The sequence below is a fragment of the Meles meles genome, chromosome 7, assembly GCF_922984935.1.
Source record: "Meles meles chromosome 7, mMelMel3.1 paternal haplotype, whole genome shotgun sequence".
Lineage (NCBI taxonomy): Eukaryota > Metazoa > Chordata > Mammalia > Carnivora > Mustelidae > Meles > Meles meles.
Window position 1 is genome coordinate 6,066,843 of NC_060072.1, and position 27,402 is coordinate 6,094,244.

General features: G+C 52.9%; 1 protein-coding gene across 7 annotated transcripts; it reads left to right on the top strand.

Moving 5' to 3' along the window:
- A4GALT (alpha 1,4-galactosyltransferase (P blood group)) lies at positions 1–25,928 on the top strand. Of its 7 annotated transcripts, none has more exons than XM_046013323.1 (3): positions 1–1,033; positions 22,274–22,655; positions 24,079–25,928. In XM_046013323.1, exon 3 carries the CDS (start codon positions 24,125–24,127, stop codon positions 25,184–25,186), a length of 1,062 nt encoding a protein of 353 aa, XP_045869279.1. In that variant the 5' UTR covers positions 1–1,033; positions 22,274–22,655; positions 24,079–24,124; the 3' UTR covers positions 25,187–25,928. The 7 variants fall into 7 exon arrangements, with proteins under 7 accessions (XP_045869279.1, XP_045869274.1, XP_045869278.1 ...); XM_046013318.1 differs by having other exon boundaries at positions 3–1,033; positions 22,274–22,415; XM_046013322.1 differs by lacking the exon at positions 1–1,033 and adding an exon at positions 3,457–3,545 and having other exon boundaries at positions 22,274–22,415.
- The last annotated feature ends 1,474 nt before the right edge of the window (positions 25,929–27,402 follow it).

The following is a 27,402-nucleotide window of genomic DNA, read 5'->3' on the forward strand; positions in this document are numbered from 1 at the left end:
GGGAGAAGCGGGAGACAGCCAAGAAAGGCAACTCTTGGAGGACTTTTGCTACAAAGGGAAGGACAAACGTGAGGCAGTAGGGAAGGGAGCGGGTTGGAGGACCCTAAGGGGTTCTGGTTTTCTTCTTTCGGTTTTAAGATGGGGAGAGTACCAGTGTGAGGGGTGCAGGATGAGCGGGGCGGGGGTGAGAGGACAGAGGTGCTGAGTCAGTGTGGGCTTGAAGGGTGGCAGCTTGTGGGCCGGGACGGGGTGCTGGGGTCCCGTGGGTCCTGGGAGGGAAGGCTGCGCGTAAGGACCAGGCCGGGAGGCTGCAGATGGGTGATGGGAGCCCACGCGGATCTTCCTGATGCCTTCATTCACAGGCCCTACTAAGTGCCCGACTGTTCCAGGGCTGGGATGGAGAGTTTCCATGTTCTCCAAGGTGGCCTGGGCGCCAGGGATTGGCTGAGGGGGTGGGGGAGCCCGGAGGAGTGAGGACGACACAGCCAGCCCCCAGGGGACCCGGAGGAGAGTGGGCGGGCCCAGGACGCAGCAGCAGCAGCAAGGACCCTCGGAAGTTGGGGCGGTTCAAGCACATCGGTGAAATTCAGTAAAACACAGCCATGCGGGCCAAGCGGTTAGCACCAGTCACAGCTGGGGCGCGGGGTGGGGACGTTCCTGAATATATTCTAGGCGGTGGCATCAGGCCCGGGTCCCAGCACTGACAACTGCCCCTTCTCAGCCGCATGACCTTCAAGTGACTTAGGGGGCCGAGCCTCAGTTTTCTCATCTGTTAAATGGGGAAATCCGACTCTAAGCCCGCACAGTCGGCGACAGGGAGGCCCGGGGAGCGCTCCGTACCTGTGGACGGTGGTCCAGCGCCGGCGCGGGGAGCCGCGGGGACCCAGCGGGGCCGGCGGGCGGGGCGGCGCTGACCACGCCCGGGCCGGAGGGGCGGTGCTCTCGCCGCCGGACTCGGGGCACTGCCTCCCGCCGCCGCGCCGCCCGCCGGCCAGCGGGGCCAGCTCGTCCGCCGCCGCCGCGGGAGCCGGAGGTACCCGGGGACCGCGCGCAGGGGGCGGCGGGCGGGGGCTCCGGGGTGCGGCCCTGGGGACGCCCGGGGCGCGGGTGGGAAGGGGCGCTGCGAGAAGGCGGGGGCGAGGGTGGGCTGCGGAGGCGGCGGGGAGGGCTCGGCCGCCGCCCGGGCCACCTGTTCCGGAGGGACATCTGCGTGCGCGCCGACTGGGCGCGGCGGTCCCCGGCCAACTGCGCCCCGAAGTTGAGCGCGGCGGCGGGACCCGGAGCCCGGCCGCCGAGGGGAGGAGCGGCCCCGCCCGGGCCCGGGTCCCGCGCCGGCGGAGAGGGGCCGCAGGGGCTGGAGGCCCGGGGCCAAGCCGGGTGGGGAGGCGCGCGGCTCGCTCCGGGGCGCGGAGTCGTCTCGGGAGGCCTGGCCCCGGAGGGGGTGCGGCTGGGAGAGCGCCGGGGGGCGGCCGGCTGGAGAGGCGCGGGAGGCGTCGGCCCCCGGCCCGGAGGGGATGCCGAGGCTTCGGAAGTGCCGGGGCGGGAGCAGGGCCCTGCAGGTGGAGGGAAGGGCCCGGGTCGGAGCACCGGTCCTCTGGGATCCCGACCCGCAGACTACCCCTCCTTCCAGCTCGCATCGCTCCCTCCCTCTGGTCCAGATGGAAACCCCGGAGTGGGAGTGGGGACTGCTTGGGAGAGGCTCTGGCAGGCGTCTCCGCGTCCATTGCCCTTCGCTGCTGGGGAGCGGGGGAGCTTGCCTCAGTTTCCTCATCTGACACCCTGCAATAGAAGTTCCCACCTCCTGGGCAGACTCAGCTGAGCCTCTGGCTCTGAGAGGGTTAAAAGCCATCTCCCCCCCCCCCCCCCCCCCCCCCCCGCCCCATCCACCCTTCCCTCAGGAGGACACCGTTTCCGCCTCCCGTGCCCGGGAGATGCTGAGTGATTGCCTGCTACTCGCAGGCGGGGGTTGACAGAAGCAGGACCCGGGCTGGCCAGGACTGTACCCTCCATACCTAGGTCTTTGCTGGGTGTTCCTACTCAGAGATCCCCTAGGCGGGACTCCCCAGGCGGCACAAATACAAAAGAAAGGGAGAGGCAAGATGGAATCCTGTTCCTCTTCCTCCCAAACTTGTTCCTAGTGCCTCAGGCACCTGTCTGCTAGGACAGCACGGTATTAGAGGACAGACAGACTCCCAAATAGAAATTCTGAAATACGTCGCCTTTCCTTATACCGATGGAAGCCCTTCTAGCTGTCTAGGTTAAAGGTCCCAACTGGGATAGGAGGCAGAGTAAGGAGGGGGCTGCCTGGGACATTTGGGACAGGACTGGCACAGGAGAAAGGGAACTTGAAATGTGGAAACAGCTCTTTCTTCCCCCAACTCCTCCCTCCCCACCGGCTCCTGCCCCTCCGGGTTCTCCCCCAGGCAGGTGGGGTGTAGGGCTCCAGCAGCCACCTAGTCGCCCCGAGCTCTGCATGCGCACCGCTTTCCCTCCCAAACGCACTTCCTCCCACCCCTTGGACCTCCTAGGTGAGCTCACAAGTCCTGCTAAACGCCCTGTGTTTTCATTGTTCCACTCCTCTCCGAACTGGAAACTTCTGGATGAAAGGAACCGTACTTGAAACCCCAGTGCCCAGCCCAGTGCATAGTTAGTGCTCCCTAGATGGGACTTGGATGAATTACCTGTAGAAGTAAGGGGAAGATACCTTATTTGCGCCCTGGAGAATCCTGTTGTGAAAATTCACCACGTTTGCTGAACTTTTATAAAAATACTTTTTAACATATTTGAATATATCTTGTCTATAGAAATTTTTTCAAATTCCTCACCTTCTCAAACCTTTTCCCCACTGGTTACTTGGGTTACATTGTGTTAGTTAATGGATCGCGTTTGAAATTTAGGCGCTTTGGGGTAACGTTGCATTGAACTTGTGCACGTGTCCATTGCCCGATTTTTCCTGGAAAGAGCATCTCTTAGTCGTCACTGCATTTGAGTCTCTACAAGAGCCCTACCTGGATCAGCTGGTTCTCCAGAGGGCCTGTACCATTTCACGCTTCCTCAGGCTGCGAGTGTGCATTTCTTGTTATTTACTAGAAGTGAAATCACCGAGTCAAAGAGTGTGAGCGTCTAGGATCTTTGTGTGGGTCCCCCCACCCCTCCCCCACCCCACCCCTTTTCATGGAGCTGTAACTGACAAGCAGCACCAGGTAGCTGAAGGTGGACAGTGTGATCTGACATATACGTGCCTTGTGAAATGACAATATCTGAGCTTCTGATTCATTTGTTTGAGCTCAGCAGCGAGGTAATTGCCCTTTGTCTGGTCTCTTGGTGGCAAAGACCTCCCAGATTATCATTTGGCTTTTTTTTTTTTCTTTTTTTTGCTGCTGCTGGTGTGTGTTTTGGAAGAGCACATTTTTTATTTCTACTTTAATTCATCTGTGTGGGTGCTTTTCGATCAAGGAGGCTTGGCTGCATTTATGAGCTGATGGGAAGAAGCCAGAAGTCGGAGTGACTGAGTCCCGGCGGAGAGGCTCGTCTCCTGGATTGAGGTCCCAGAAGATGCAGGAGTGGGGGGTGTCCGGCATTGGTCGAGGGAACTTCTGAGCAAAAGGGAAAATGGCCAGGCTGACACCTTATGAACTGGCTTTGATCTGCATGCAGAGGGAGGTGGAAAAGTTCAGTGGAGAGAAAAGGTTCTGGTCCTCGGGCCCCCAGCTCCCAGTGCTGTTTGCCAGCCTCGTCCCCAGGGGTCCTCCCTGCTTCCCTGGGAGGTAGCAGGTGTTGCCACCTCCCCGCCCCCCTCCCCAATGGACAGACTCCCCAGGGAGGGAAGGTGCCTTGTTCGGGTCCAGTCAGCTGCAGAGTAGCCGGGATGCACCCAGAGTTGGCTCTCCAGGCATTAACCATGTGCCCTTGAGACTCGCTCTCCTCTTGGCGTGTCTGTTTCTAGTAGATATCAGGAAACTGCACCCATCTTAGTGAGTGAGAGTCCCTTCCTCTCCCGTCTGTCTCTGTTTTCCCTCTGGACAGACCTCAGTGGCTCCAGAAGCTTCAGTGGAAGCCAAGTTGGCCACAGGACAGGAAGAGCCCTTCCCTTCTGCCTGGTGCCCACCCACCGTGCCCTGTGCCCTGTGCCCACACTCTCCAGCGGGAACACACTGCACATTCTGGAAGTCAGACCTGTGCAAAGTCTGACTTGGCCAGTGGGGAGCCTGAGAGTGAAGCAGGAGAAGTGGTTTTCACATTCCCCCAACAGTCTTGATTTGAAACGGCAGAATCCCTCATCCCAGGTGAAGACTCAGAGCCCAGACACACCGCCCACTATCCGGCGGTCTGAGGTCTTCATTTGTACCTTCCTACAGGGTCTCCAAAGCAGCCTCCTGAGGTGGGGGGTCAGCCAGCCCTGGACTGAGCCCTTACCAGGTGCCAGACACTTTGTTATTTAATCCCCTCTGCAGGGGCGCTGGCGTGGCACGGTCCGTTGAGTGTCTGCCTTCCCTCACCTCAGGTCGTGATCCCTCCGTCTAGTCGTCTGGTCTGCTTCTCCCTCTCCCTCTGCCTGCCTTTCCCCCCTTGTGCCCTCTCTCAAAATAAATGAATAAAATCTTTAAAAAAAAAAAACCAAAACAACAATGAAAAAACACAACACTCTGCCATCCTGTGCTATTCGGCCCATTTTACAGATGAGGAAACTGAGGCTCGGGGTTAAGCACCTTTCCTTTATGGTGGTGAGTTTGAGCTTCCAGCGCCAGAGCTGTCCCAGGTGAACATGGCTGGGCCACAGGCAGACTCCTTCCACCTGGCAAGGGGCGTTGGAATCCCAGCTGTGCCTTGGTTCCCCCAACTCTTAAACCGTAGTTGATAACATGAGCACTTGCCTCACAGGGCTGTCGGGAGCATTAAATGAGTTCCTCCAGGAAAACCGCTTTGACCAGTGTCTGTGCTCAGTAAGCCCTCAGGCAACGTGGACTGTTGTTACTATTAACCACGAGCTCCAGCTCAAGGCCTGATGGGGAGCCTTTCAGAAATGTCCGCTCAAGCAACTCCCCACTCCCCATGGGAAGGTGGTTGAGTCCTGATACTGGAGAGAATATGGACTTTTAATTTTTTTTTAAAGCTTACTTGTTAGAAAAAGAGAGAGAGAGTGTGTGTGTGCGCGCGTGCGCACGCGCATGAGGTGGGGGGAGGAGCAGAGGGAAGGGGAGAAGTCGGGGCTCAATCTCAGGACCCTGAGACCGTGACCTGAGCCGAAGTCACATGCTTAACCCACTGAGCCACCCAGGCGCCCAGAGATCGTGGAGTTTTCAAAACCTTTCTGGAGACAAGATAGTGATCCGTATACACAGCTTTAAATGATGTTTCCTGTGACCCAGGAGGCTCATTTCTAGGAACCAGTCCTAGAGAAGTAATTAAGGATGTGCTCAAAGACCGAGCGCGGAGATATTCACCACCGTGTTGTCCATAAAAGCAGAGAGATGGAAACCACGCTTCCAGGAGTCAGGACAGGAAATAGGCAAAGTGAGGGATGGATCCGCCATGGGAGATACTCTATACCCCTGCAAGATTGGGGTACAGAGCTGTGTTCGTGGACATGACATGGGGGCGTAGCGTACACTTCCAAGCAGGCTTATCCCCGTACAATCTATGCTTCGTCGCAAGCACACAGCCTGATGAGTTTTAGGAAATGTGTATGGTTGTGCCACTCTCTAGTTTTACAACAGAGGGGCCCAGCATGTTTTTAAATAAAAATAAAGCAAGGTGTAGAAGAGTCGGTCGGATAGGACCGCCCTCTGCGTGCACACGGCTCTGCGTAAACTCCGCTCCATGCCCGCAACAGTGCCAGGTCCCCGGCCACATGGAACCATCGAGAAGGGACGGGGAAGAATCTTGGCCTCGTGCTTTTGCCGTGGGTCTTAAGTGGCCTTACACCGTCTTCAGGGTGGGGTGAAGCAGGTGTCACTGCGGGGTACTGACTGGACAGTCAGTGCAGATGGGGACAGTACGCGAAGGCATGAAGCCACGACTGTCATCCCGTGCCGCCCGGGCAGCCGGGAACAGGATTTTGGTGGACCCAGTAGCAAATGGCAGCTCCTCGTACCTGTTCTGGTTAGGAGGCTGCCAAGCAGGGGACGGAATGGGGGGACGTCTTGAGAAATGGGACGCATGTGCTACAGAAACGTGGAGTTCCCAGAGCCTGGTGGAAAGCCCTGGAGTTGGTTTTCCTTTCACGTTTTTAGCGTCATGTTCAAGGGCACCTGGAGTATCAGCATGGTTTTCCTTCACACCTTGGTCCTCACGCATTGATGGTGCCCTCCCTCGGTTACTGTCATTTACAGCCTCAGGAGAGTGGGCTGTGTGTGGCTCAGTGCCCACGTTTCTCGGCTCCCAGTATCCTCCACGGCCAAATGCACCTGGTCGTTTGCGGCGGGACTCACCCAGGGCCCTGAGGGTCTGCCCGTGGTCTAGGCTGTGGACTAGGCCTGGGATTTGGGGTTCAGGGCTGCTCACATGCCCACCCGTTTGGAAGGTAGCCATGAGTGCCAGTACGTGCAGTGGGGACCCAGGCCACGGCCCACAGTGGGAGGTGTGCTGAAATCCAGGCAGCTTCCTGGAGGCGGCGTGCTCCACTCACCTAGGTCAGGAGAGATTCAGGGAGGAAGGACCGTCAGAGGACTCAGAGCAGACATCCCTAGGTGCAAATCCTGCCTCCTAGGCTTACTAGCCCTTCTGCGGTGGGAAGGTTGCCTCTCCTCTCTGTACCTTCATTTTCTGGCATGTGAAATGGGGCCATACTGGTAGGCATGATGACGTAAGAAAGTGATCAGTGCTTGGCAGGATGCCTGACACGTGGCTCCTTCTTGGCAAGCGGCAGCTCTTCTCACATATAATGGTTGAGAGGTTGCGGGGCTGGGGAGGACCGAGGGATGTCTTAAGGGAAAGGAAAGAGCATATTGCAGAAATCTGGAATTCCCAGAGGCTGATGGCTTGAGCAATCTGGCAGAGGTCAGCCTGGCTGGTCCGGAGGTTGTGGGCCTGGGGTGAGGGGGGTCGGGGGGGCGGTGCAGGGGCTGCAGGGGAAGTGCCCACGAGGCCTGGAGACCTGCTTGGAGCAGAGGCAGGAAGCCAGGGAGAGGCTGGGGTGGTGGGTCCCGAGGCAGAGGACAGAGTCCTGAGCTGGGCTGCGGTCATGGGGCTGACGTGGGAAGGAGAGACGTGTCAGAAAAGTGTTCCGAGAGGGGCTCTCCCCCTGTTTCCCAGGGGAGGAATTTCTCCTCCACCCCCCTTCCTCTGGACTGTTGCAAGAAGCTCATAACTGCTTTCTTGTTGCCACACATTCCCAGTGGTTTAGTCTCAAAAAGCAGCCAGATCCCAAAGAACTGTTTAAGACCTATGGCACACAATAGCCCTTTCCTCCTCAGAAGCTCCCAACGGCAACCCTCCCAATCAGAGAGACAGATTCTTCCAGGGGCCCTCAAGGCCCCCTATGACCTGGTCTCGTTACCTCTGACTTGCTCTCCTGGTGCCTTCTCCCTCCCATTTTACTTACTCTGCTAGTCCAACACCTTAGGCACACATGCCCCAGGGCCTTTGCACTCACCAATTTCCCTCCTGGGACACACTTCCCTCAGATAGCCCTAAGGCTCGTCCCCTCATTTCCTCACTTCAGCTCTCCCGCACAAATGTCAGCGTTTCAGTCAGCGTTTCAGCTTTTCGGAGAGGCCGTCTTCACCCGTCTGTGTGAAGGGTAGGCCTCCCAGTCCGCGCTCCCTGCTGCGTTTTTCCACAGAGCACATGTCATCCACCTGATGTATTTCTTTACTTGTTAATTTTCTCCCACTGGAATTTCAGCTCCAGGAAGCAAAAGACAATTGGCTTTGTTCACTGCTGTCTGTTTCCAGATGGTGGAGTGGGGCCTGGCCCATACTAGGTGTTCAGGCATTTGTTGAATGAAGGACCAGGGGACTGTGTGTGATGCCGGGGGCTTGCTGGGTTTCTTTCCAAGAAGACTTTTGTAATCAGGTTGAGCTGGAACTCTCTTATCTGTGAATTGTCATCCTTTTGGTCTTATTATCTGCCTGTGCTCTTGGCCTGGCACCAAGGGGCAGGTGACCCTGAAATACACTGCCTAGAGAAGTCAGTGAGGGCCACTTCTGCTGGAATGAACAGAACTGGTACCGGAGACACCAGCTTTGGAAGGTCTTTCTAGAGGGGTCCTTGGAGATTGTCTTTCCCAGCTCTTTATTTTACAGATGAAGAAGTTGAGGCTCAGCATTGGCAAGAGAGAGGTCAGACTCCAAGATCACAGAGCAAGTGTGTACAAGATAGAAAGCAGTTCCCTTCCCCAGACAATATACCGTTAGCGAAGGCAGTTAGGACTAAGCAGACCCAGTACGGTCAGTGTGGTCTGTGTGCGCATATTGTGCGGGGCAGGGTTAACGCTCTCTTTTGCTGCCGATTATTTGTAATCTTTAATATAGTAAAAAAAAAAAAGGAAAAAGTGAAGCAACCCGGGAGCTTTCTTCCAAATACAGTGAGTTCAGGACTCTTAACTCAGGTTGGAATTTACAGATGCCTTTTCCGCGGGCATTTCATTTGCCAGGCATGATCTTATCTGATGAAGAATTTTCCCCTGCTCCTTGTGCCTCTGTGACCGCTGGGCATAGCAGATGACCAGCACAGAAAACTCATCCATTCCCAGCCGTCCTGGCCCTGCAGACGTCCCGGTGAGCGGGTGTGTGCATGTACCAAGACCACAGATGTGCAGGAGTCAGGATTCATGGTGGCTTATGCCGCCTGGACTGAGCACAGAGCTCAGGGGGGATGACTTCTCCCTGCTCCTGAGAAGCCAATTCCAGGCAGCCTCCAGGGCAGAGCTGGAGTGACCCTGGAGGAAGGGATGGCCACCGGGAAAGAGGAGAGGTCTTCGAGGAGAGGTCTGCGCCTGATAATCCTGGGTGCAAATCCCATCGCCCGTGCTTACTAGCCCTGCCCCTTTGGGAAAGTCACCTTTCTCTTGGGACCAGGAAAGACTCAGGTATTTAAATATGAAAATTCAAAAGTCTGTAACCTTGGGGCACCTTGGTGGCTCAGTGGGTTAAAGCCTCTGCCTTTGGCTCAGGTCAGGATCCCAGCATCCTGGGATCAAGCCCGAATCTGGCCCTGTCTGCTCAGCAGGAACCTGCTTCCTCCTCTCTCTGCCTGCCTCTCTGCCTACTTGTTATCTCTGTCTGCCAAATAAATAAATAAAATCTTTAAAAAAAAAAAGTATGTGACCTTATTTTGTACCCTCAGATGGTGAGGCAGGATCTGTCAGTTACACTTTCTAACAGTCATCTGCACCGTTTGCAAATGGCATCCGCCGAGGTTAGTTACCCTGTCTGATCTTGGCTTTGTGGGCAGTTTAGAGATCATTGACTATTTGTTCAGAAATTATACTTTGGGCCCCTACTATGTCCGAGGGCCTGTACTGGCCACAGGAAATGCAACAATGAGTAAAAACAGCCTTCCTCCCTGCCCTCTGGAAGCCGACATTTACATCGAATCAGTGTATCTTTGTGTATTTAATCAGTCCCTTCAAAAAGACCTTGGGTTGTTTTCAGCCATTGGCAATTGGAAATCTCTGACCTCTGCGAATTCGCTTATCTACAGATAAATTCACACTGTTACACGGAGAGAGGTTAAGCATTTGTGTAATTTTGAGAGATGTTGTTTACTTGTCCTCGGTCACTGGAGTTCGTACCATTTGGCAAGCCTACGAGCCTTGGGCAAGGTGCCTGTCTCCTCACAGCCCAGCCAGAAGAATGTGCTGTCCAAGTTTTGGATTTTGCCCATCTGACAGGTGAGACATGCTGCACCAAGTGTTTGGATTTGCCTTTCTCTTAAGAAAGATCCTCACTCTTGCTTACATATTAAGGGGCATGTTTTATGTGTGTATGTACTGACTTTGCCCCTTTTCTTTTGTGTCCCTGAAAACCAGGGACACAAAAATCAAGAGCTCCTTGATTCCTGGGAGCTCTTTAGAGGTTCGGAAAGATCGGACTTTTGGCATCCGAGGGGGACAAAACTTACCCCAAGTTGTCACTTCCATTTTGACTCCACTGATGGGATTTTGGGGGATGACATGGAGCAGTCGGGGTTTTTCAAGGAGTCAGATGTATTCATCTTTTCTTTTATGGCTTCTGGATGGATTTCGTACGTAATTAACAACACTTTCCCAACTCTGAGGTTATAAAGGAATTTGCCCATGTTGTTTTGGTTCTAAATGTTTATGGGGTCTGTTATTTTACATTTGGACTTGATCCTGGGGCGTGTTCTGAGATGTGAACGCAGCCTCTACTCCCGTTTCCCAGCACCTTAGTTTAGTTTACTAACTGGAGATCCTACCTTCATTGGATATTGGGACTTGACCATGGCTGTGATAGCTTTTGTTTCTTTGCCCTGTTTGTTCAGATGCTAAGACTGCATTGTTTTTGTTTTCTGGTTTTTGTGTTTTCTAAAGACTGCCTTGTTTCAAGTATGGAAACTTCACAGCATGTTTTAATATCTAAAGAGCTTCCAGCCCTTCCTCATTTTTCCTTCCTTGTCAGAGTTTTCCTAGATGTCTTTGCTTGTTTATTTTGGCACATGAACTTCAGAATCCACCTGGCAAGTTCCAGAATCACATAGGTATTTTTGCTTTTGTTTCCTTTGTGGGAGAAGACATATTGAGAAATACGTTTCTACCACTGAGGTCAAAGAAAGGACCGTCTGTGCTCTTTTCTAGAAATTTTAGGGTTCCGTGTCTCACAGCTCGGTATTTAATCCCTTTGAATTTATTTCTGTGGATGGTGTAAGAAAGTGGTCCGGTTTCATTCTTTTGTTTGTAGCTGTCCAGGTTTCCCAACGTGATTTACTGAAGAGACTGTCTTTTCCCCATTGCATATTCTTGCCTCCTTTGTTGGAGATGAATTGACCATGAAAGCATGGGTTTGTTTCTGGACTGTTCTGTTCCATTGATTTATGTGCCTGTTTTTGCGCCTGTTTCCATACTATTTTGATGACGACAGCTTTGTTGTATTTCCTGAAATCTGGGATTGTGATCCCGCCATCTTTGTTCTTCTTTCTCAAGACTGCTTTGGGTGTTCAGGGTCTTGGTGGTTCCGTACACATTTTAGTAATATCTGTTCTAGTTCTGTGAAAAATGCTATTGATATATTGGTAAGAATTGCATTAAATCTGTAAGTTGCTTTGAGTAGTATGGACATTTTAACAGTATTGGTTCTTCCAATCCATGAACATGGACTATCCTTCCATTTGTGTGTGTCATCTTTCATTTTTTTAATCAATATTTTAAAGTCTTCAGAGTACCAGTCTTTCACCTCCTTGGTTAAGTTTACTCCTAGGTATTTTAGTCCTTTTGATGCAATTGTTAACGAGATCATTTTAATTTCTCTTTCTGCTACTGCATTATTAGTGTGTAGAAACACAACAGATTTCTGTATATTAATTTCTGTATATCCTGTGACTTTACTGAATTGATTTATTAGATAGAGTCATTTTTTGGTGGAGTCTTTAGGGTTTTCTTTGTATAGTATCATTTCATCGGCAAATAGAGTTTCGCTTCATTTCTTACCTATGTGGATGCCTTTTCTTTTCCTTGTCTGATTGCTGTGGCTAGGACTTCCAGTGCTATGTTGGATGAACATGGTGAGAGTGGACGTCCTTATCTTGTTCCTGATTGTAGAAGAAAAGCTGTCAGTTCTTCCCTATTGAGTGTGACGTCAGCTGTGGGTTTTTCATAATGGATTGAGGCATATTCCCTCTAAATCTATTTTTTTAAATATTTTAAAAATTCATAATTTTTAAAATATTCATAATGGATGGAGGCATATTCCCTCTAAATCTATTTTTTTTAAATATTTTATTTATTTGACAGAGAGAAATCACAACTAGGCAGAGAGGCAGGCAGAGAGAGAGGAGGAAGCAGGCTCCCTGCAGAGCAGAGAGCCCGATGCGGGGCTCAATCCCAAGACCCTGGGATTGTGACCTGAGCCGAAGGCAGAGGCTTTAACCCACTGAGCCACCCAGGCGCCCCCCCTCTAAATCTATTTTGTTGATAGTTTTTATCACGAATGAATGTTGCACTTTGTCAGATGCTTTTTCTACATCTATTGAGATGATCATACAGTTTTTATCCTTTCTCTTGTTAATATATCATGTTGATTGATTTGTGAATATGGAACCACCCTTGCATCCGGGGAATAAATCCCACTTGATGGTGGTGAATTATTTCCCCTCCCCACCCCGGACAATGATTTTGAAAAATATGTTGTTGGATTTAGTTTGCTAATATTTTGCTGAGAATTATTACATCTGTGTTCATCACACACATGTTGTGGTATCTTTATTTGGTTTTGGTACCACGGTAATGCTGGCCTCATAAAATGAATTTGGAAGCTTTCCTTCTTCTATTTTTGGAATAGTTTAAGAAGACTAGGTATTGGGTTTCCTAGGTGGTTCAGTCAGTTAGGCGTCTGCTTTCAGCTCTGGTCATGATCCCGGAGTCCTGGAATGGAGCCCTGCATCGGGCACCCTGCTCAGCAGGGGTCTGCTTCTCTCTCTCTCTGTGCTCACACTCTCTCTTTCAAGTAAATAAATTTTTTTAAATCTTAAAAAAAAAAAGAAATATAGGTATTTACTCTTCTTTAACTATTTGGCAGAATTTGCCTGTGAAGCTATCTGGTCCTGGACTTTTGTTTTTGGGGGGCTTTTTGCTTACTAATTCAGTTTCATTACTAGTAATTAGTCTTTGCAAATTTTCTATTTTTCCTGATTCAGTTTTGGAAGGTTATATGTTTCTAGGAATGTGTCCACTTTTTCTAGGTTGTCTGATTTGTTGGTGTATAATTTTCCATAGCATTCTCACATAATCCTTTGTATTTCGGGAGTATCAATCAATTATTTCTCCTCCTTCATTTCTGATTTTATTTATTTGAGTCCTTCCTCTTTTTTTCTTGATGAATCTAGCTAAAGGTTTATCAATTTTGTTTTCGATTTTTATGAATGATTCATTGCTCTTAAAAAGAAAGTCTAGGATAGAGTTTTACGTGGTATAGAAACTTACTCATTTTATCTACATCTTCTGAATTCTTGTTTATATTTGATCTATTTATTTTTTGGGCTAAGAGAAGGGAATTAAGATCTCTTATTAGTGTGTTTCAACCTATTTACCCTAGCATTTTGTACTTTATAATTCCTGGAAATCGCTGCAGTGTTACTTGGTACATTGTAAATTATACCTTTATATTCTGTGTGGCCCTTCTTGGGCTCATTTAGTGATGGTTGGCTTGAATTCTCAGTCTTGTTTCAAGATCATGGCCTCAGCTTTGGTTTTGTTCGTATTTGTCTTTCTACCTTTGCTCTTTCTTTTACTTTCAACTGTTCAGAATCCTTTTGATGTATATCTCAATCTCTCAGATACAGGATAGAGTTGGGTTTTTGCTTGGGATATCAATCAAAAATATTTCTTTTCATAAAGATAAGTGAGTTAAGCCTGTTTACATATATTGTTAGCGCACATTTCTCATTTCAATGTCATTTTGTGTGCACGTATGAAAATATGTCTTCATCCATGTAGAAGGGCTATATTCTTTGCTCTTTCACTGTGTTTAAAAAAAAAAAAGAAAGTCCCCCTGATATCTGGGAAAGCTTGTGTTTTTGTTATAGTGGCTACCTTTATATTTACACCTTGATATACTACTTAGTTTCTTCTTTCTGTAGACAGTGTTGTTTCTCTTCCAGGAACAACAAACTTGTTTCCTCTCTTTTGTTTCCCTTGCCCTTGTTGCTGCCCCATTTCAGCTGACACTGTACTGAGTGACGAAGGCGTATCTTCTGCCCGTGCTAATGCTCCCAGCGGCTCGTGGTCAGGTGACCCTCACGACAGTTGTCATTGCCACGAAAACCTGAAGACGTTGTCAGCAGCTAGGGAGAACATTCTGGAGAGAACAGTGAAGCCCTTTTGAGAAATGCCACATGGCCCACACGTGATGGGTCCAGGAGGTGATCCTGTGTGGGGAAACCCCAAGACCGAGAGTGACGTGCTCTTCTGACTGAGCCAGCCAGGGCGCCTGGGTCAGGTGATTGTAAAATCTGACGAAACCATTTTTTTTTTCAAGATAAAAATTCTGCATGATAAGAAAGCAGACTGACGGGGCGCCTGGGCGGCTCAGTGGGTTGAAGCCTCTGCCTTCGGCTCGGGTCATGATCTCAGGGTCCTGGGATCGAGCCCTGCGTGGGGCTCTCTGCTCAGTGGGGAGCCTGCTTCTCCTCCTCTCTCTCTGCCTACTTGTGATCTCTGTCTGTCAAATAAATAAATAAAATCTTAAAAAAAAAAAAAAGCAGACTGACATTGTTTAATGGGCAGCATTTTCATTTTTTTTTTTAATATTTTATTTATTTGACAGAGAGAAATCACAACTAGGCAGAGAGGCAGGCATAGAGAGAGAGGAGGAAGCAGGCTCCCCGCAGAGCAGAGAGCCCGATGTGGGGCTCGATCCCAGGACCCTGGGATCATGACCTGAGCCGAAGGCAGAGGCTTTAACCACTGAGCCACCCAGGCGCTCCCAGCATTTTAGTTTTTTAAAGCGGGCACATAACCATGCATCTTATTAGATGCGGTAAAATCGGCAATGTTACCCTCTTGTTGCTGCCTTTGTGCTTTAAATGTGCTTAAACTGTTGGATTTTTTAGCTCTTAACTGCTCGGGATTAAAGATGAAGTAACCACAGAGCGCTTCACTTTCAGCCTCCTTTCCCCCTGGCCTGCCAAGTGTGGGGTAGTTGTATCATTTTCGTGTTGTCTGGCTAGATAACATTTTCGCTCCATCTGTCCTCTTTATTCCTCCCCTTTCTTGGGAGAGAGAGGGTGCCGCCGTTAAATACATTCACTCCTCTTACTACAGTTCTTTCAGGCACCAGCTTGGTTGGCTGAAGTTGATTCTTTGATTTTCCTCAGAGGAGCTATCTTGCCTAAGTCCTTATGCTTTGAAACTCTTGGCATGTAATCTTTACATATATTTACTTTTTAAAAAAGATTGTATATATTCATTAGAGAGAGAGAACGAGAGGGACAGAGGGACAGACTAAGAGGGAGAAGCAGAATTCCCAAACCCGATGTGGGGCTCGATCCCAGGACCCTGGGATCATGACCTGAGCTGAAGGCAGACACTTAGCCGACTGAGCCACCCGGGCGTCCTATAACCTTTATATTTAAAGAACACTGTGACACTAGGTTAATCTTGGCTCAAGCTTCCTTTCTCTGATGACCCTGTAGGTGTTGTTCCACGGTCTTCTGTCTTTAAATGCTGCTGCAGAGAAATCAGATGCCAGCCAGATTCTCTGTCCTTTGTCCGTGCCTTGAGCTCTGTATGTAGCTCCCCAGAGATTTACCTTTGTGCCTTTAAAGCCCAGTGATTTTACTGTCCTGTGTCTTGGGATTTACTGTTCTGGGTCACTGTTCTCTAGCACATGGTGTGCTCTTTCAGTTGGGGCTGTGAAAATAAGCCTTCCCCTATTTCTGGAAGGTTTTCCTGAATTATAATTGCAGCAATTTATTCTATCTGTCTGTCAGTTTCTTCTTTGGGAGGTCGGTTGTACGTGTGTTGGATCTCCTCTGCAGTCTGTTTCATCTTGTTTTGGTTCTTTGATCTCTTTGATTATTTCTGCTGAATTTTGTGACTTTTTCTCATTTTAATCTTCGTAGCTCTTCCTGTACTTTGTCTGGAATCTGTTCTCCTGGGTATTTCTTGCCATCGAGTCTTCGTTTCTGAAATAGTCTTGTATTTTTCTAATTTGTTTCTGAGGTCTGTTAATTCTCACATCACATACTCTCTCATTTCTTTTTTTTTTTTTAAGATTTTTTATTTATTTATTTGACAGAGAGGGATCACAAGTAGGCAGAGAGGCAGGCAGAGAGAGTGAGAGGGAAGCAGGCTCCCTGCCGAGCAGAGAGCCCGATGCGGGACTCGATCCCAGGACCCCGAGATCATGACCTGAGCTGAAGGCAGCGGCTTAAACCACTGAGCCACCCAGGCGCCCTACTCTCTCATTTCTTGCTGTCACTTTGACCATTTCTTCTCCAGCTCTTGTATCTCTGCTTTTTGGTCTGCCTGCATAGCTGGGACTACTTTTATTTATTTATATATATATTTTTAGGGACACCTGAGTGGCTCAGTGGGTTAAGCCTCTGCCTTCAGCTCAGGTCATGATCCCAGGGTCCTGGCATCGAACCCTGCATCGGGCTCTCTGCTCAGCAGGGAGCCTACTTCCCTTCCCCTCTCTCTCTACCTGATTCTCTGCCTACTTGTGATCTCTCTCTGTCAAATAAATAAAATAAAATCTTTTTTTAAAGATTTTTGTTTTATTTAATTTATTTTTATTTTTTTTATTTTTAAAGATTTTTATTTATTTATTTTGAGAGAGAGAGAGAGTGAGAGAGAGCATGAGAGGGGAGGTCAGAGGGAGAAGCAGACTCCCCATGGAGCTGCGAGCCCAATGTGGGACTCAGTCCCAGGAGTCTGGGACCATGACCTGAGCCGAAGGCAGAGACTTTAAACCCACTGAGCCATCCAGGTGCCCCAATAAAATCTTTCTTTTAAAAAGATTTTTTTTTAAGATTTTACTTTATTTATTTGACAGAGAGATTAAAAGTAGGCAAAGAGGCAGGTGGGGTGGGGGGAGCAGGCTCCCTGCTGAGCAGAGAGCCCGGTGTGGGGCTCCATCCCAGGACCCTGAGATCATGACCTGAGCCGAAGGCAGAAGCTTAACCCACTGAGCCACCCAGGTGCCCTTTTTAAAAATTTTTATCTATCTATTTGAGAGAGAGTGAGAGAACGAGATGGGAGAGGGCCAGAGGGAGAAGCAGGCTACCCGCTGAGCAGGGAGCCTGATGTGGGGCTCGATTCCAGGACCCTGGGATCATGACCTAAGCTGAAGGCAGATACTTAACTGACTGAGCCACCCAGGCATCCCTGGAATTACTTTTTAAAGTTGTGTGTGTGTGTTTCGTTTCTTTTCTTTGTTTTTTTAAGGTTTTACTTATTTATTTGACAGAGACATAGCGAGAGAGGGAACACAAGCAGGAGGAGTGGGAGAGGGAGAAGCAGGCTTGCCTCTGAACAGGGAGTCAGTCCCATGTGGGGCTCAATCCCAGGACTCTGGGATCATGACCTGAGCCTAAGGCAGATGCTTAACAACTGAGTCACCCAGGTACCCCTGTTTATTCTTTTTTAATTCATGCCATAATTTTGTATTAGAATTTTTATCATTTTGTGGGAATATTTTTATGGTGATTTTTCTTTGTACGTAAGAGAACATTAGTATTCCTTTCCCTTTTCATTCTTGGAGTATCTTTGTATGGACACTGTTTATTTTTTTTTATTCCTTTAACAATTTTTTTTAAAATAATCAAATTGGTTGAATTTTCCTGGATCAGCATTTAGTAGGAGGTTTTGGTGGAAATTGGGAGAGAGACCAGGCTAGTTCTCGAAGTTTCTCCATTTTTATGGAAATTGATTATTCCTTTAAAATACGACCTTCCTTGGGGTGCCTGGATGATGCATTTGGTTAAGTTTCTGACTCTGGTTTCAGCTTACGTCATAATCTAAGGGGTCCCCAGATCGAGCCTTCTATTAGGCTCAGGGCTTAGCGTGGAGTCAGCTTGGGATTCTCACTCTCTCTCCCTGTCCCTCCTGCTCTGTGCTCTCTCTCAAATAAATAAATCTTTTAAAAATAATAAAAAATAAAATAACATATGACCCTTTTCTGGATCCACTATGCTTTGGCCTCACAGAACACAGCTGGCTTGAATGGGCCACCTGCCTCTAAACTTGAACTCTCCCGGTTCACTTGGACTACAGCTCACTCTTCTGACTTACTGGTGTTCCTCTTAGAAGTGCTAATTTCTGCAGGCTTCCACTTCGGGTCCCCTCTGCACCCTGTTCCGCCCCAGCTCACTGCTGTATCTGGTGGACTCAGGAGCTTTGGGCCTCATTTACATGTGAGTTGGGGTTTATGGGTTTTCCGTGCCCCTAGTTTCCCTAAAGCTGAAGCTTGTGGTTTATTTTCTGTTTCCTGTGCTCTGTATGACATCAGCAGAGGAGGAAAGATTCAGAACCAAGAATCTGCCCTGTTCCTTTTGGAAAAACAAGCCTCTACCCCCCTCATTTTGTTGGTAACCTTGCCCAAAGAGCAAGCCACTGTGGACCTGATTCTGGCTTTAGAACATCTTAGGGGCTTCAGAGAAGAAACATTGTATAAGTTCTGCTCTGAACACAGCTGTTTTATAAAAATCACCTTCTAGTAACTGTAACTCCTACTTCTTTTTTTTTTTTTTTTCAAGATTTTATTTATTTATTTGACAGAGATCACAAGTAGAGAGGCAGGCAGAGAGAGAGAGGAGGAAGCAGGCTCCCTACTGAGCAGAGACCCCGATGTGGGGCTCGATCCCAGGACCCTGGGATCATGACCTGAGCTGAAGGCAGAGGCTTAACCCACTGAGCCACCCAGGCGCCCCTAACTCCTACTTCTTATGTAGAAATATTTACTTATGACTCGAAAGATGGGAGAGGGGTACAGGGCCAGGACTGCGAACTCTTCAAGCAGGATTTTCAAGATCTAAGTTTTGGTTGTTCCCACCAAGGAGGGTCTGAGTTCCTGATCCTGTCCTGTCTCCAAAAGTATCCCTACTTTCAGCTTGGTAGACTTTTCCTTCATCTCTTTCTTTCTTTTTCCCCTGTGTGTGTGTGTTGGTTGGTTGACATAACAGGAAGTCCAGCATGTACCAGCTTCGGGCATAGCAGCATCTAGGTGTAATGATGACATCATCACGCATCTCTTTCTCTCTATTTCTTGTCTCTGCCGGCCTCTGGACCAGCTTCATTCTATGGCAGGCAGGCAGGCTTGCCCTCCTGGCTCATGGCTCCATCTTAGCGCCTCCTCTGCTTGGCCTGGATTGGGTTATGTGCCCTCCCCGAGCTGCTCACTGTGGCCTGGAGAACATGGCATAGTCATTAGGCAGACTTGAATCGTGTGCCCACCCCAAGAACTAGAGAGTGAGGTCTGTGAGGTAGAGGGGGTTCCTCAAAAGAAATCAGGATACTGTTATCAGAATGGATGCTGGGCAGGCAAAGCCAGCAGACAGCCACCCCATCTGTACTGGGAATCACCAGCGCAGGTAACATCTACCCCTTTTCTCTGGCCACGCAGCGAGGCCCACCTGGGGTCCATTCCAGTGATGTTCCAGGCAGTGTGTGACCAGAGGGTGGTTCTGAGACTCCAGGACACGGGGGACATAGAAAGCGGTGTTTTGGGATAGTGGCCTCAGAGGAGATATGTCATGTCTACCCCCTGCGACATGTGACTGTGACCTCCTTTGGAAAAAGGGTCTTTGCAGGTGTTAAGGATCTTGAGATGAGGAAACCATCCTGGCTTAGCCAAGTATGGGCCGTAGTCCAGTGACAAGCGTCCTTACAACAGACAGAGGAGGAGAAGAACATACATGGGAAAAGTCCATATGAGCACAGGGGCAGAGGCTAGAGGCAGCAGCCCCAAGCTTGGGCGGGGGGCACCAGAAACTGGAAGGAGCAAGGAACAGTTCTCCCCTAGAGCTCGAGAGGGAGTCGGGTCTGGCAGACACCTTGGTTTCAGACTTCTGCTCTCTGGAGCTGTGAAAAAAGTAGGCCCCTGTTGTGGTCATTGGTCTCAGCAGCTACAGGAAACCAATACAGGGAGCGGATCAGAGTCGGGTCCCTCTTCTGTTTCCTTGGTTTTGTGGTTCGTGACTTCTGCTGGGCTGTCTGCCTCCTGAAGCAGCTCCAGGGAGACCTGGGGGTGGGGCAGGAAGGGCTCCCTGAGGGCACCAGCTCCACCCTCCACGGCTGTGTGACCCTGGTGGAATCCCTGTCCCTCTCTGGACCTCTGGGAGCCAGTCAGCACCCATCCCAGCAGCCCGCGGTTCGGCATGGACCGTGTCTGACCGTCACCGTGACTCTGTTCCGGTCACGGTCCACCAGCACCAGGCTGAGCTGGATGGACACGGGAGCCGAGGGTAAGTCAGAGGTAGGGTGGCCCCTACTGTGGGCCATGAAGGAGGGACAGTTACCAGGCAGAGAAGCCATCTCTAGGCACTTAGACCTGGTCCCTGACGCCGATGGTCCTGACTTGGGGGCCCAGGAAGCTGGTGCTGAGGGCCCAGCGAGCAGGGAGCGGTCAGGCCTTTGGGCCTTTGACCCGCCAGCTGTGTGTGCTTCTCACCCTCACTTCCTGCCGGAGCTGGATCACGGGGGTCCCCATGATGGGAAGCCACAGAGGAGCTCAGAGCAGGGTGGGGGCCGCAGTCAGCAAGCTAACTGGAAACATCTCCCTGGGGCAGGGAGGCAGGAGGAGGCAGTGGCCACGTGCCAGGCTCTGCTGATGAGGGCCAGGACTTGGGCTGCAGCTGTGAGGCCCATCCCGGGGGGGCCAGGAGCATGCTTTGGACCTGAGGTCACACGGGGATTGGGCTGCGGCCAACTTGGCCCCGTGCACAGTTTCTATTCCTGGGTCTTGGGCTCCGGGACCAAATACGACACTGGTTGGGACTGGCACTCTCCATGGGGGCGGGGGCGGGCTCCAGGGGCACATCTGGCCTCCCCAACGGGCCCAGACCCCACCCCACCCCACGGAAGAGCCAGATCACCCCAGGGCTGCGGGGCCCCGGGAGGCCGGGGCCTCGATCCGTCCAACTCTCTGCTCACTCCTCAGTGTGGTTCACATGGGGTTAAAAATACTCAGGACCAAAATAGCCTCTCCTCGCAGGGGAACAGGAGGTTCTTGATTTCTAGTGGTGCTGCTGCTCATGACCAGCCGGGGGATCCCAGGCCGCTCCCCGGCCCTCCAGCCCCCTTCCCTTGCTCACACGCTCAGGACTGCTTTTGTCATTCGCCGATTTGCTGACTCGCTGACCAGCCCGCTCACTAATTCGCTCATTCATTCGTTCACTGATCGTTCGTTGATTCCTGCCCTCGTTGATTTGCTCCTTCCTTGACTCACTCACTCACCCACACACTGAGTCTTTCTCGGTGGCTGCGAACTGCATCCCTGGGGCCCTCTACTCTAGATGCTGAGAGGAAAACCGAAAAAGACCCGTCCCCGTGGGGTGACGTTCCACATCAGTAACCCACACAAATGAGAACGAAATGTCCCGTACGGCAGAGGAAGTACCGGCGATGGTAGACTCCAGAGGAGGCCGTGAAGGGACCGGGGAGGTGGAGTTTTGGGGCCTGGGAGGCCCCACAGGAAAAAGATGTGTTTTTTTTTTTAAGATTTTATTTATTGAGAGTGAGAGTAAGGGAGAGAGAGCATGAGGGGGAGGAGGGAAGAGGAGTAAGAGGGAGAAGCAGACTCTCCGCTAGCAGGGAGCCCGATGCGGGGCTCGATCCCAGGACCCCGGGATCATGACCTGAGCCGAAGGCAGACGCTTCACCGGCTGAGCCCCCCAGGGACCCCAGGCAGATGATTTCTGAGTGAGGACGAGAGGGAGGTAAGGGACCGAGCCAGGTGAACAGCTGTGGGAAGAGGATTCCAAACAGAGGGGACAGCGTACACACAGGCCCTGAGATGGCAATATGGGGGGCAGGGGTTTGAGAAAGAGTGAGCAGGCCCGGCGTGGCTGGGGGAGAGCCGGCGACCGGGAGGGACGTGGGGTCTGAGGCCCGGGGTGGGGGCCATGCAGGACCTGGTGGACCCGGGCCTCCCACATCACTGAGGATCTCAGCAGACAAGTGACATGGCCTGGCTAGTGTACTCGGAGTGTCCCTCTGGCCGCCAGGGGAGTGAGTCCATGAATGAGCAATCAGCGAGAGGGCGAGTCCGTCTGTGTGTGCCTACTGTGTGTCGGGCTCTGAGCCGGGCTCTGGCAGGGGAAAGGTGTGCAGGGCCCCGTAGCGCTTCTGGAGGCCCACCTGGCTAAGGCCCTTCCGTCGGTGTCCCTCTCCAGGAAGCCACCTTCCCCTGGTTCCGCTGGACCCTTTGCTGCATTTCAGCGGTCACCAGCCTTGTCCGTGTCTGTTTCCAGATGGTCCCCCCCCTACCCCACTGAGAGTTCCCCAGGGGCAGAGCTGCACCAATATCTCTTCCTTCCTCCCAAGCACCCTGTGAGGCCAAGAGAGATCAATGAGCCAGTGACCCTGTGTGGCTGGGGCGTGAGGCCTCCGTGAGCCCGCTGCCCTCCTCACTCTGTGTCTCGCCATCTTTTGCAGATGGATCTGTGTGTGCAGAGCGATTGTGGAAGGGCCGTGTTCCTGTCGGCAGAGGAGTGTGGCTGCTGAGCCAGGGCGTGTCCCCCGGAGAGCTGCCTAGCTGCCCGGATCCCTACCTCGCCGCCATGGGCCACCCAGGCTGGTGAGTTACCAGCCAGTGACGTCACCGCGGGTCCCAGCCTTCCACCAGGAGGGCAAGCCAGAGGCTCAAGTCCCAGCCTCCTGGCACTGCCCTCAGGCTATGAGACCCTTCTGTCCTGGGGAGGGGCTGACTCCAGCCCCCGTTAACTCCCAGGCTGCGCGCCCGGTCCCTGCATCCCTCTGTGTGTCCACGTTTCCTGGCCTCTAAAGAAGAAACTGTCCAACCACCCTCGGGGCTACGGTGAGCCAGAGAGGGTGCACATGGGCCCCAGGAATTTAGAAGGCGCTGGGTAAACGGTGACCGGGATTCCGTGAATAGTGAGAAGAGCCCGGCTGAGTCCCCGAAGTACCAGGTGCATTCCCACGCCCCTCCATGCCACTTCTCTCCCAGGCTGGCCGGTGCAGTGTTGCGGGAGTGGACTCAGGAGCCAGGTGGCCTGGCTTCAAGCCCCCGCACCACCACTTGCCTGCCGCGGGACGGCATGTGAATGACCAGACTTCTCGGTGCCTCGTGGTCCTCACCTGTGATGTGGGGACAGTGATCCCCACTGCATAGAGCAGCTGGGAGGGTTTAGAAAGTTCCATGTGTGTGACACCCCGAGCGGCCACCTGGCACATGTGTGGTGATGGTCACCCTTCAGTGGGTTCCGGTATTGCCTGCAGGTGGGAAGCGTGACCTCAGTGAATTGCCCCACATCTTAGCTGGTTTGGGCAGACTTAAGGTTCCCTGCCTCCCAGGTGTTCCCGTAGCCCTGCCCTTGGGGACAGAACCCAGGCCTGTTTCATTTCCCGCAGCCGCTTGTAAGGCCCCCAGGATGTTCTTGGCTGCCGGCCAGGTGGACATCACCAAAAGGGTAAGGGTTGAAGGGCGCAGTCCTAGGCAGGGTTACCAGCTTACAGCACAATCTCCCTGCCCCTCTCCCTCCGGACCTGTGCCTGTAGGAAGGACCGCCCAGGGGAGGGACTGGGAAAGCCAGGCACTTTCTTTTCTTTTTTTTTTTCTTTTAAGATTTTATTTATTTATTTGACAGACAGAGATCACAAGTAGGCAGAGAGGCAGGCAGAGAGAGAGGAGGAAGCAGGCTCCACGCTGAGCCGAGAGCCCGACGTGGGGCTCGATGTCAGAACCCTGGGATCATGACCTGAGCTGAAGGCAGAGGCTTTAACCCACTGAGCCACCCAGGCGCCCCCCAAGGCTACTTGGCGGTGTGCCCTCTTGGAGCAGCTCCAGGCCGACTTGTGGAATTGAATGGGGCTGAGGGATCCCTGTGCTGGGCGTCAAATCACGGGCTGCCAGTGGCCCGAGGGGCCCAGGCCTCACTGGACAGAGAGGCCCGAGTGCCACGTGGCAGAGGCGTCCCTTCTGACAACCCTCGTCTGTGCCAGACCCTGGCCTGGGGCATGATGGCCGCGTGTTGTAGGTAGCACCGGCTCAGTTCCCGGGAAGCTCCCTGGTGTGTCACAGAGAGCCGAGGGGACTCTTCCCAGCCTGCGGCCTCTGGCCTGCCATTCCGCGTTGCAGGTGAGGAAGGAGGTGGCGCTCGGAGCCAGCAGGTCCGTGGGCGTTTGGAAGCTAGCACTGGCCATCACTGGTGCTTGTGGGAAGTGTTCTTGGGGCCGGGGATGCCAGCCGTCTGCCCGAATGTGACGCTCGTCTCTTCCAGACCGGCCAGTTCCTGCCGCGGGCGCTCGGCGTCATCTGGGGAGAACATGCCCGGGCCCCCTGAGTGCCTGCTGCGGCTGCTTCGGGGCGCCCCGAGACAGCGGGTCTGCACCCTGTTTATCATCAGCTTCAAGTTCACGTTTTTCGTCTCCGTCATGATCTACTGGCACATCGTGGGAGAGCCCAGAGGCCAGAGAGAGTTCTCTCACTTGCCTGCCGAGGTCCCCTGTCCCCGACTGGTGCCCCCTACACTGCTGTCCAGCACCCCGCCCCCGGGGAACATCTTCTTCCTGGAGACCTCAGACCGGACCAACCCCAACTTCCTGTTCATGTGCTCGGTGGAGTCGGCCGCCAGGGCCCACCCCGAGTCCCGGGTGGTGGTCCTGATGAAGGGGCTGCCCGGCGGGAACGCCTCCCTGCCCCGGCACCTGGGCCTCTCGCTCCTGGGCTGCTTCCCCAACGTGCACCTGCTGCCACTGGACCTGGAGGAGCTGTTCCGGGACACGCCCCTGGCGGCCTGGTACGCGGCCCGGCGGCGCCGCTGGGAGCCGTACGTGCTGCCCGTGCTCTCCGACGCCTCCCGCATCGCGCTCATGTGGAAGTTCGGCGGCATCTACCTGGACACGGACTTCATCGTCCTCAGGAACCTGCAGAATCTGACCAACACGCTGGGCACTCAGTCCCGCTACGTCCTCAACGGCGCCTTCCTGGCCTTCGAGCGCCACCACGAGTTCATGGCGCTGTGCATGCGCGACTTCGTGGCCCACTACAACGGCTGGATCTGGGGCCACCAGGGCCCGCAGCTGCTCACGCGGGTGTTCAAGAAGTGGTGCTCCATCCGCAGCCTGGACGACAGCCACGCCTGCCGCGGCGTCACCACCCTGCCCAGCGAGGCCTTCTACCCCGTGCCCTGGCAGGACTGGCGGAGGTACTTCCAGGAGGTCACCCCCGAGGAGCTGCAGCGGCTGCTCAATGCCACGTACGCCGTCCACGTGTGGAACAAGAAGAGCCAGGGCACGCGCTTGGAGGCCACGTCCCGGGCGCTGCTGGCCCAGCTGCAAGCCCGCTACTGCCCCACGACGCATGAGGCCATGAAGATGTACTTGTGACCGGCCTGCCCGGGGCACGCTCCCTGCACCACTGGGCATCCTGATAGAGGAGGGCTCCCGGCCACCTTTCCTGGGCATGGCGTGGGGGGCGAGATGGGAGGGCCCGGGACAGGGAGGCCTGAGTGGCCACAGCCTAGGGTTCAGGGCGGGCTCAGGGGACGGTGGGCAGCCGTCAGCCCCAGAGGTGTGCTTGGAGGACACGCCACAGGCTCCCCGGGTCCGCTCCCTCCAGGGCGAGGCCGGTGGGACCCCCCCCCCCCCGCCCGGCCTGTGTGCTTTCTCAGGGTGCAGGCAACGAGTGGGAGGTGGGGAGGGCCCCAGCCCAGAATCCGCCGGCGTGAGCGTCCGGGTCTTCTGACAGCACACCAGAGCTGTGCGCATTAAAGCGGCTTCTGGGCATCTCAGGGCAGCCAGGCCAGTGGGGGCCGTGGTGCCCACAATGAGAGCATGGATGGGAAAACCCCAGAACAGGGGAAGGAAGGGGAGGGGATGGGGGAGGCAGCAGGGGTGCACACCCAGCCTCCTGAGCCTGGGTTGGGGGTTGGGGCTGGCAGGGGCATTGCTCTTTCCTGCCTTTGCTTTCTTTGTCAGAGGCGCTGAGCCGGCCTGGGGAGCCCTGCCTGCTCACCCCATTCTCTTTCCAGAGATCTGGCAAGGGTGACCGGGCACCCACTGGCTACTCCAGGGCGAGGGGGCGGGTTTTAAGAAAACCAACCCCCATCCTGCCTACAAAAACACAGGGTAATAAACATAATAAAAGCGGCTCCCTGACACCTGAGTGCTTGGTGGTTGATAAAAGGAATTCACTGCCAGGGCCCACAGTAGCCCCGTTCTGCAGATGGGAAGCAGCTGGGGCCAGAGATGGTCATGATGTGCTTGAGGTCACTCAGCCCTGCCTGGAGAGCAGAGTTCTGGGACCCTGGAGGGTGGGGGTGGGGGAGGCGAACAAGACACCCCAGGAGCCCATTATGCCAGTAGGTGCGTACTGTCCCCAGGCCTAGAGGGGGAAGGTGTTGGGGACTGTGGGGTCCCCCCTGCCTCGTGTGGATGCCTGGCTCAGATCCTGGGAGAGACCAGAGGCTCCCTGCTGGCAGCCCCAGGCCTGGGCCAGAGGAAAATGCTCTCTGCCAGGTGCAGCCCTGGCCCCGCTGGTTTGCACTGAGGAAGCCCCGTGTGAGAGCTCAGTGCTCCAGCCAGGCTGGAGAAGCACTTCCGTGCGGGACCAGGGGTGCTGCTAGGAACTCGGGGGCCTGGCAGGTTGCTCTTTGGCAGCCCAGAGGGAGATGTTCAGAGACCTCTGAATTATGCCTATAGACTGTCTTGGCAGCCTGGTTAGGAAGTGAACTCCCTGGCTCTAGCGGTATTCAAGAACAGGTGATATTTTAATGACAACATTGGATTACACGTCAGTTATATCTCCAATCAGAGCATCATTCGCCTATTTTTTTAAAGATTTTACTAATTAGAAAGAGAGAGAGAGAGAGTGCACACACAAGCAGGGGGAGGGGTAGAGGGGGAGGGAGACCCATGCTCCATGCTGAGCAGGGAGCCCAACACAGGGCTTGATCCTAGGACTCTGGATCATAGATCATGACCTGAGCAGAAGGCAGACGGTTAACGACCCTTAACAGACGTTAACGAGCCTCGCAGGCGCCCTAACTATATATACATAAGCAAGACAGACAGACACCCTCTTAGGCTCGAGCCCTGTGTAATCAGTCACTCGTGCCTACTAGGCGCCAGTACTTAGAGATGCGGCCAACAACGTCACCCGCTCACCCTCGGTGCCTCTGTGGGTGTCTGTTGCCCATGGAACAAAGCCTAGCTCGGGCTGCATTACAGGCCCGCTGTGGTCCTCCCTCTCCAGCCTTGTGCACTGCCCTCCACGCACGCTGAACTGCATAGCCTTTTTGTGTTGTTTTTTTTTGTTTGTTTTTTTAATTTATTTGAGACAAACTGTTGGCGTAGGGGCAGAGTAAGAAGCTGACTCCCGCGGAGCAGACAGCCCAAAGCAAGTCTCGATCCCAGGACTCTGAGATCATGATCTGAGCCGAAGGCAGACGCTCAGCGGACTGAGCCACCCGGCGCCCTAAACTGCACATTCTTGACCCTCCCCCAGTGGCCACATGTTGATCCTCCGTGCCTGTGTGGCTGCCTGCAATGAACTTCCCAACCATCTTCACCAACAAACTCTTATTGTTCCTTCCCATATGGCT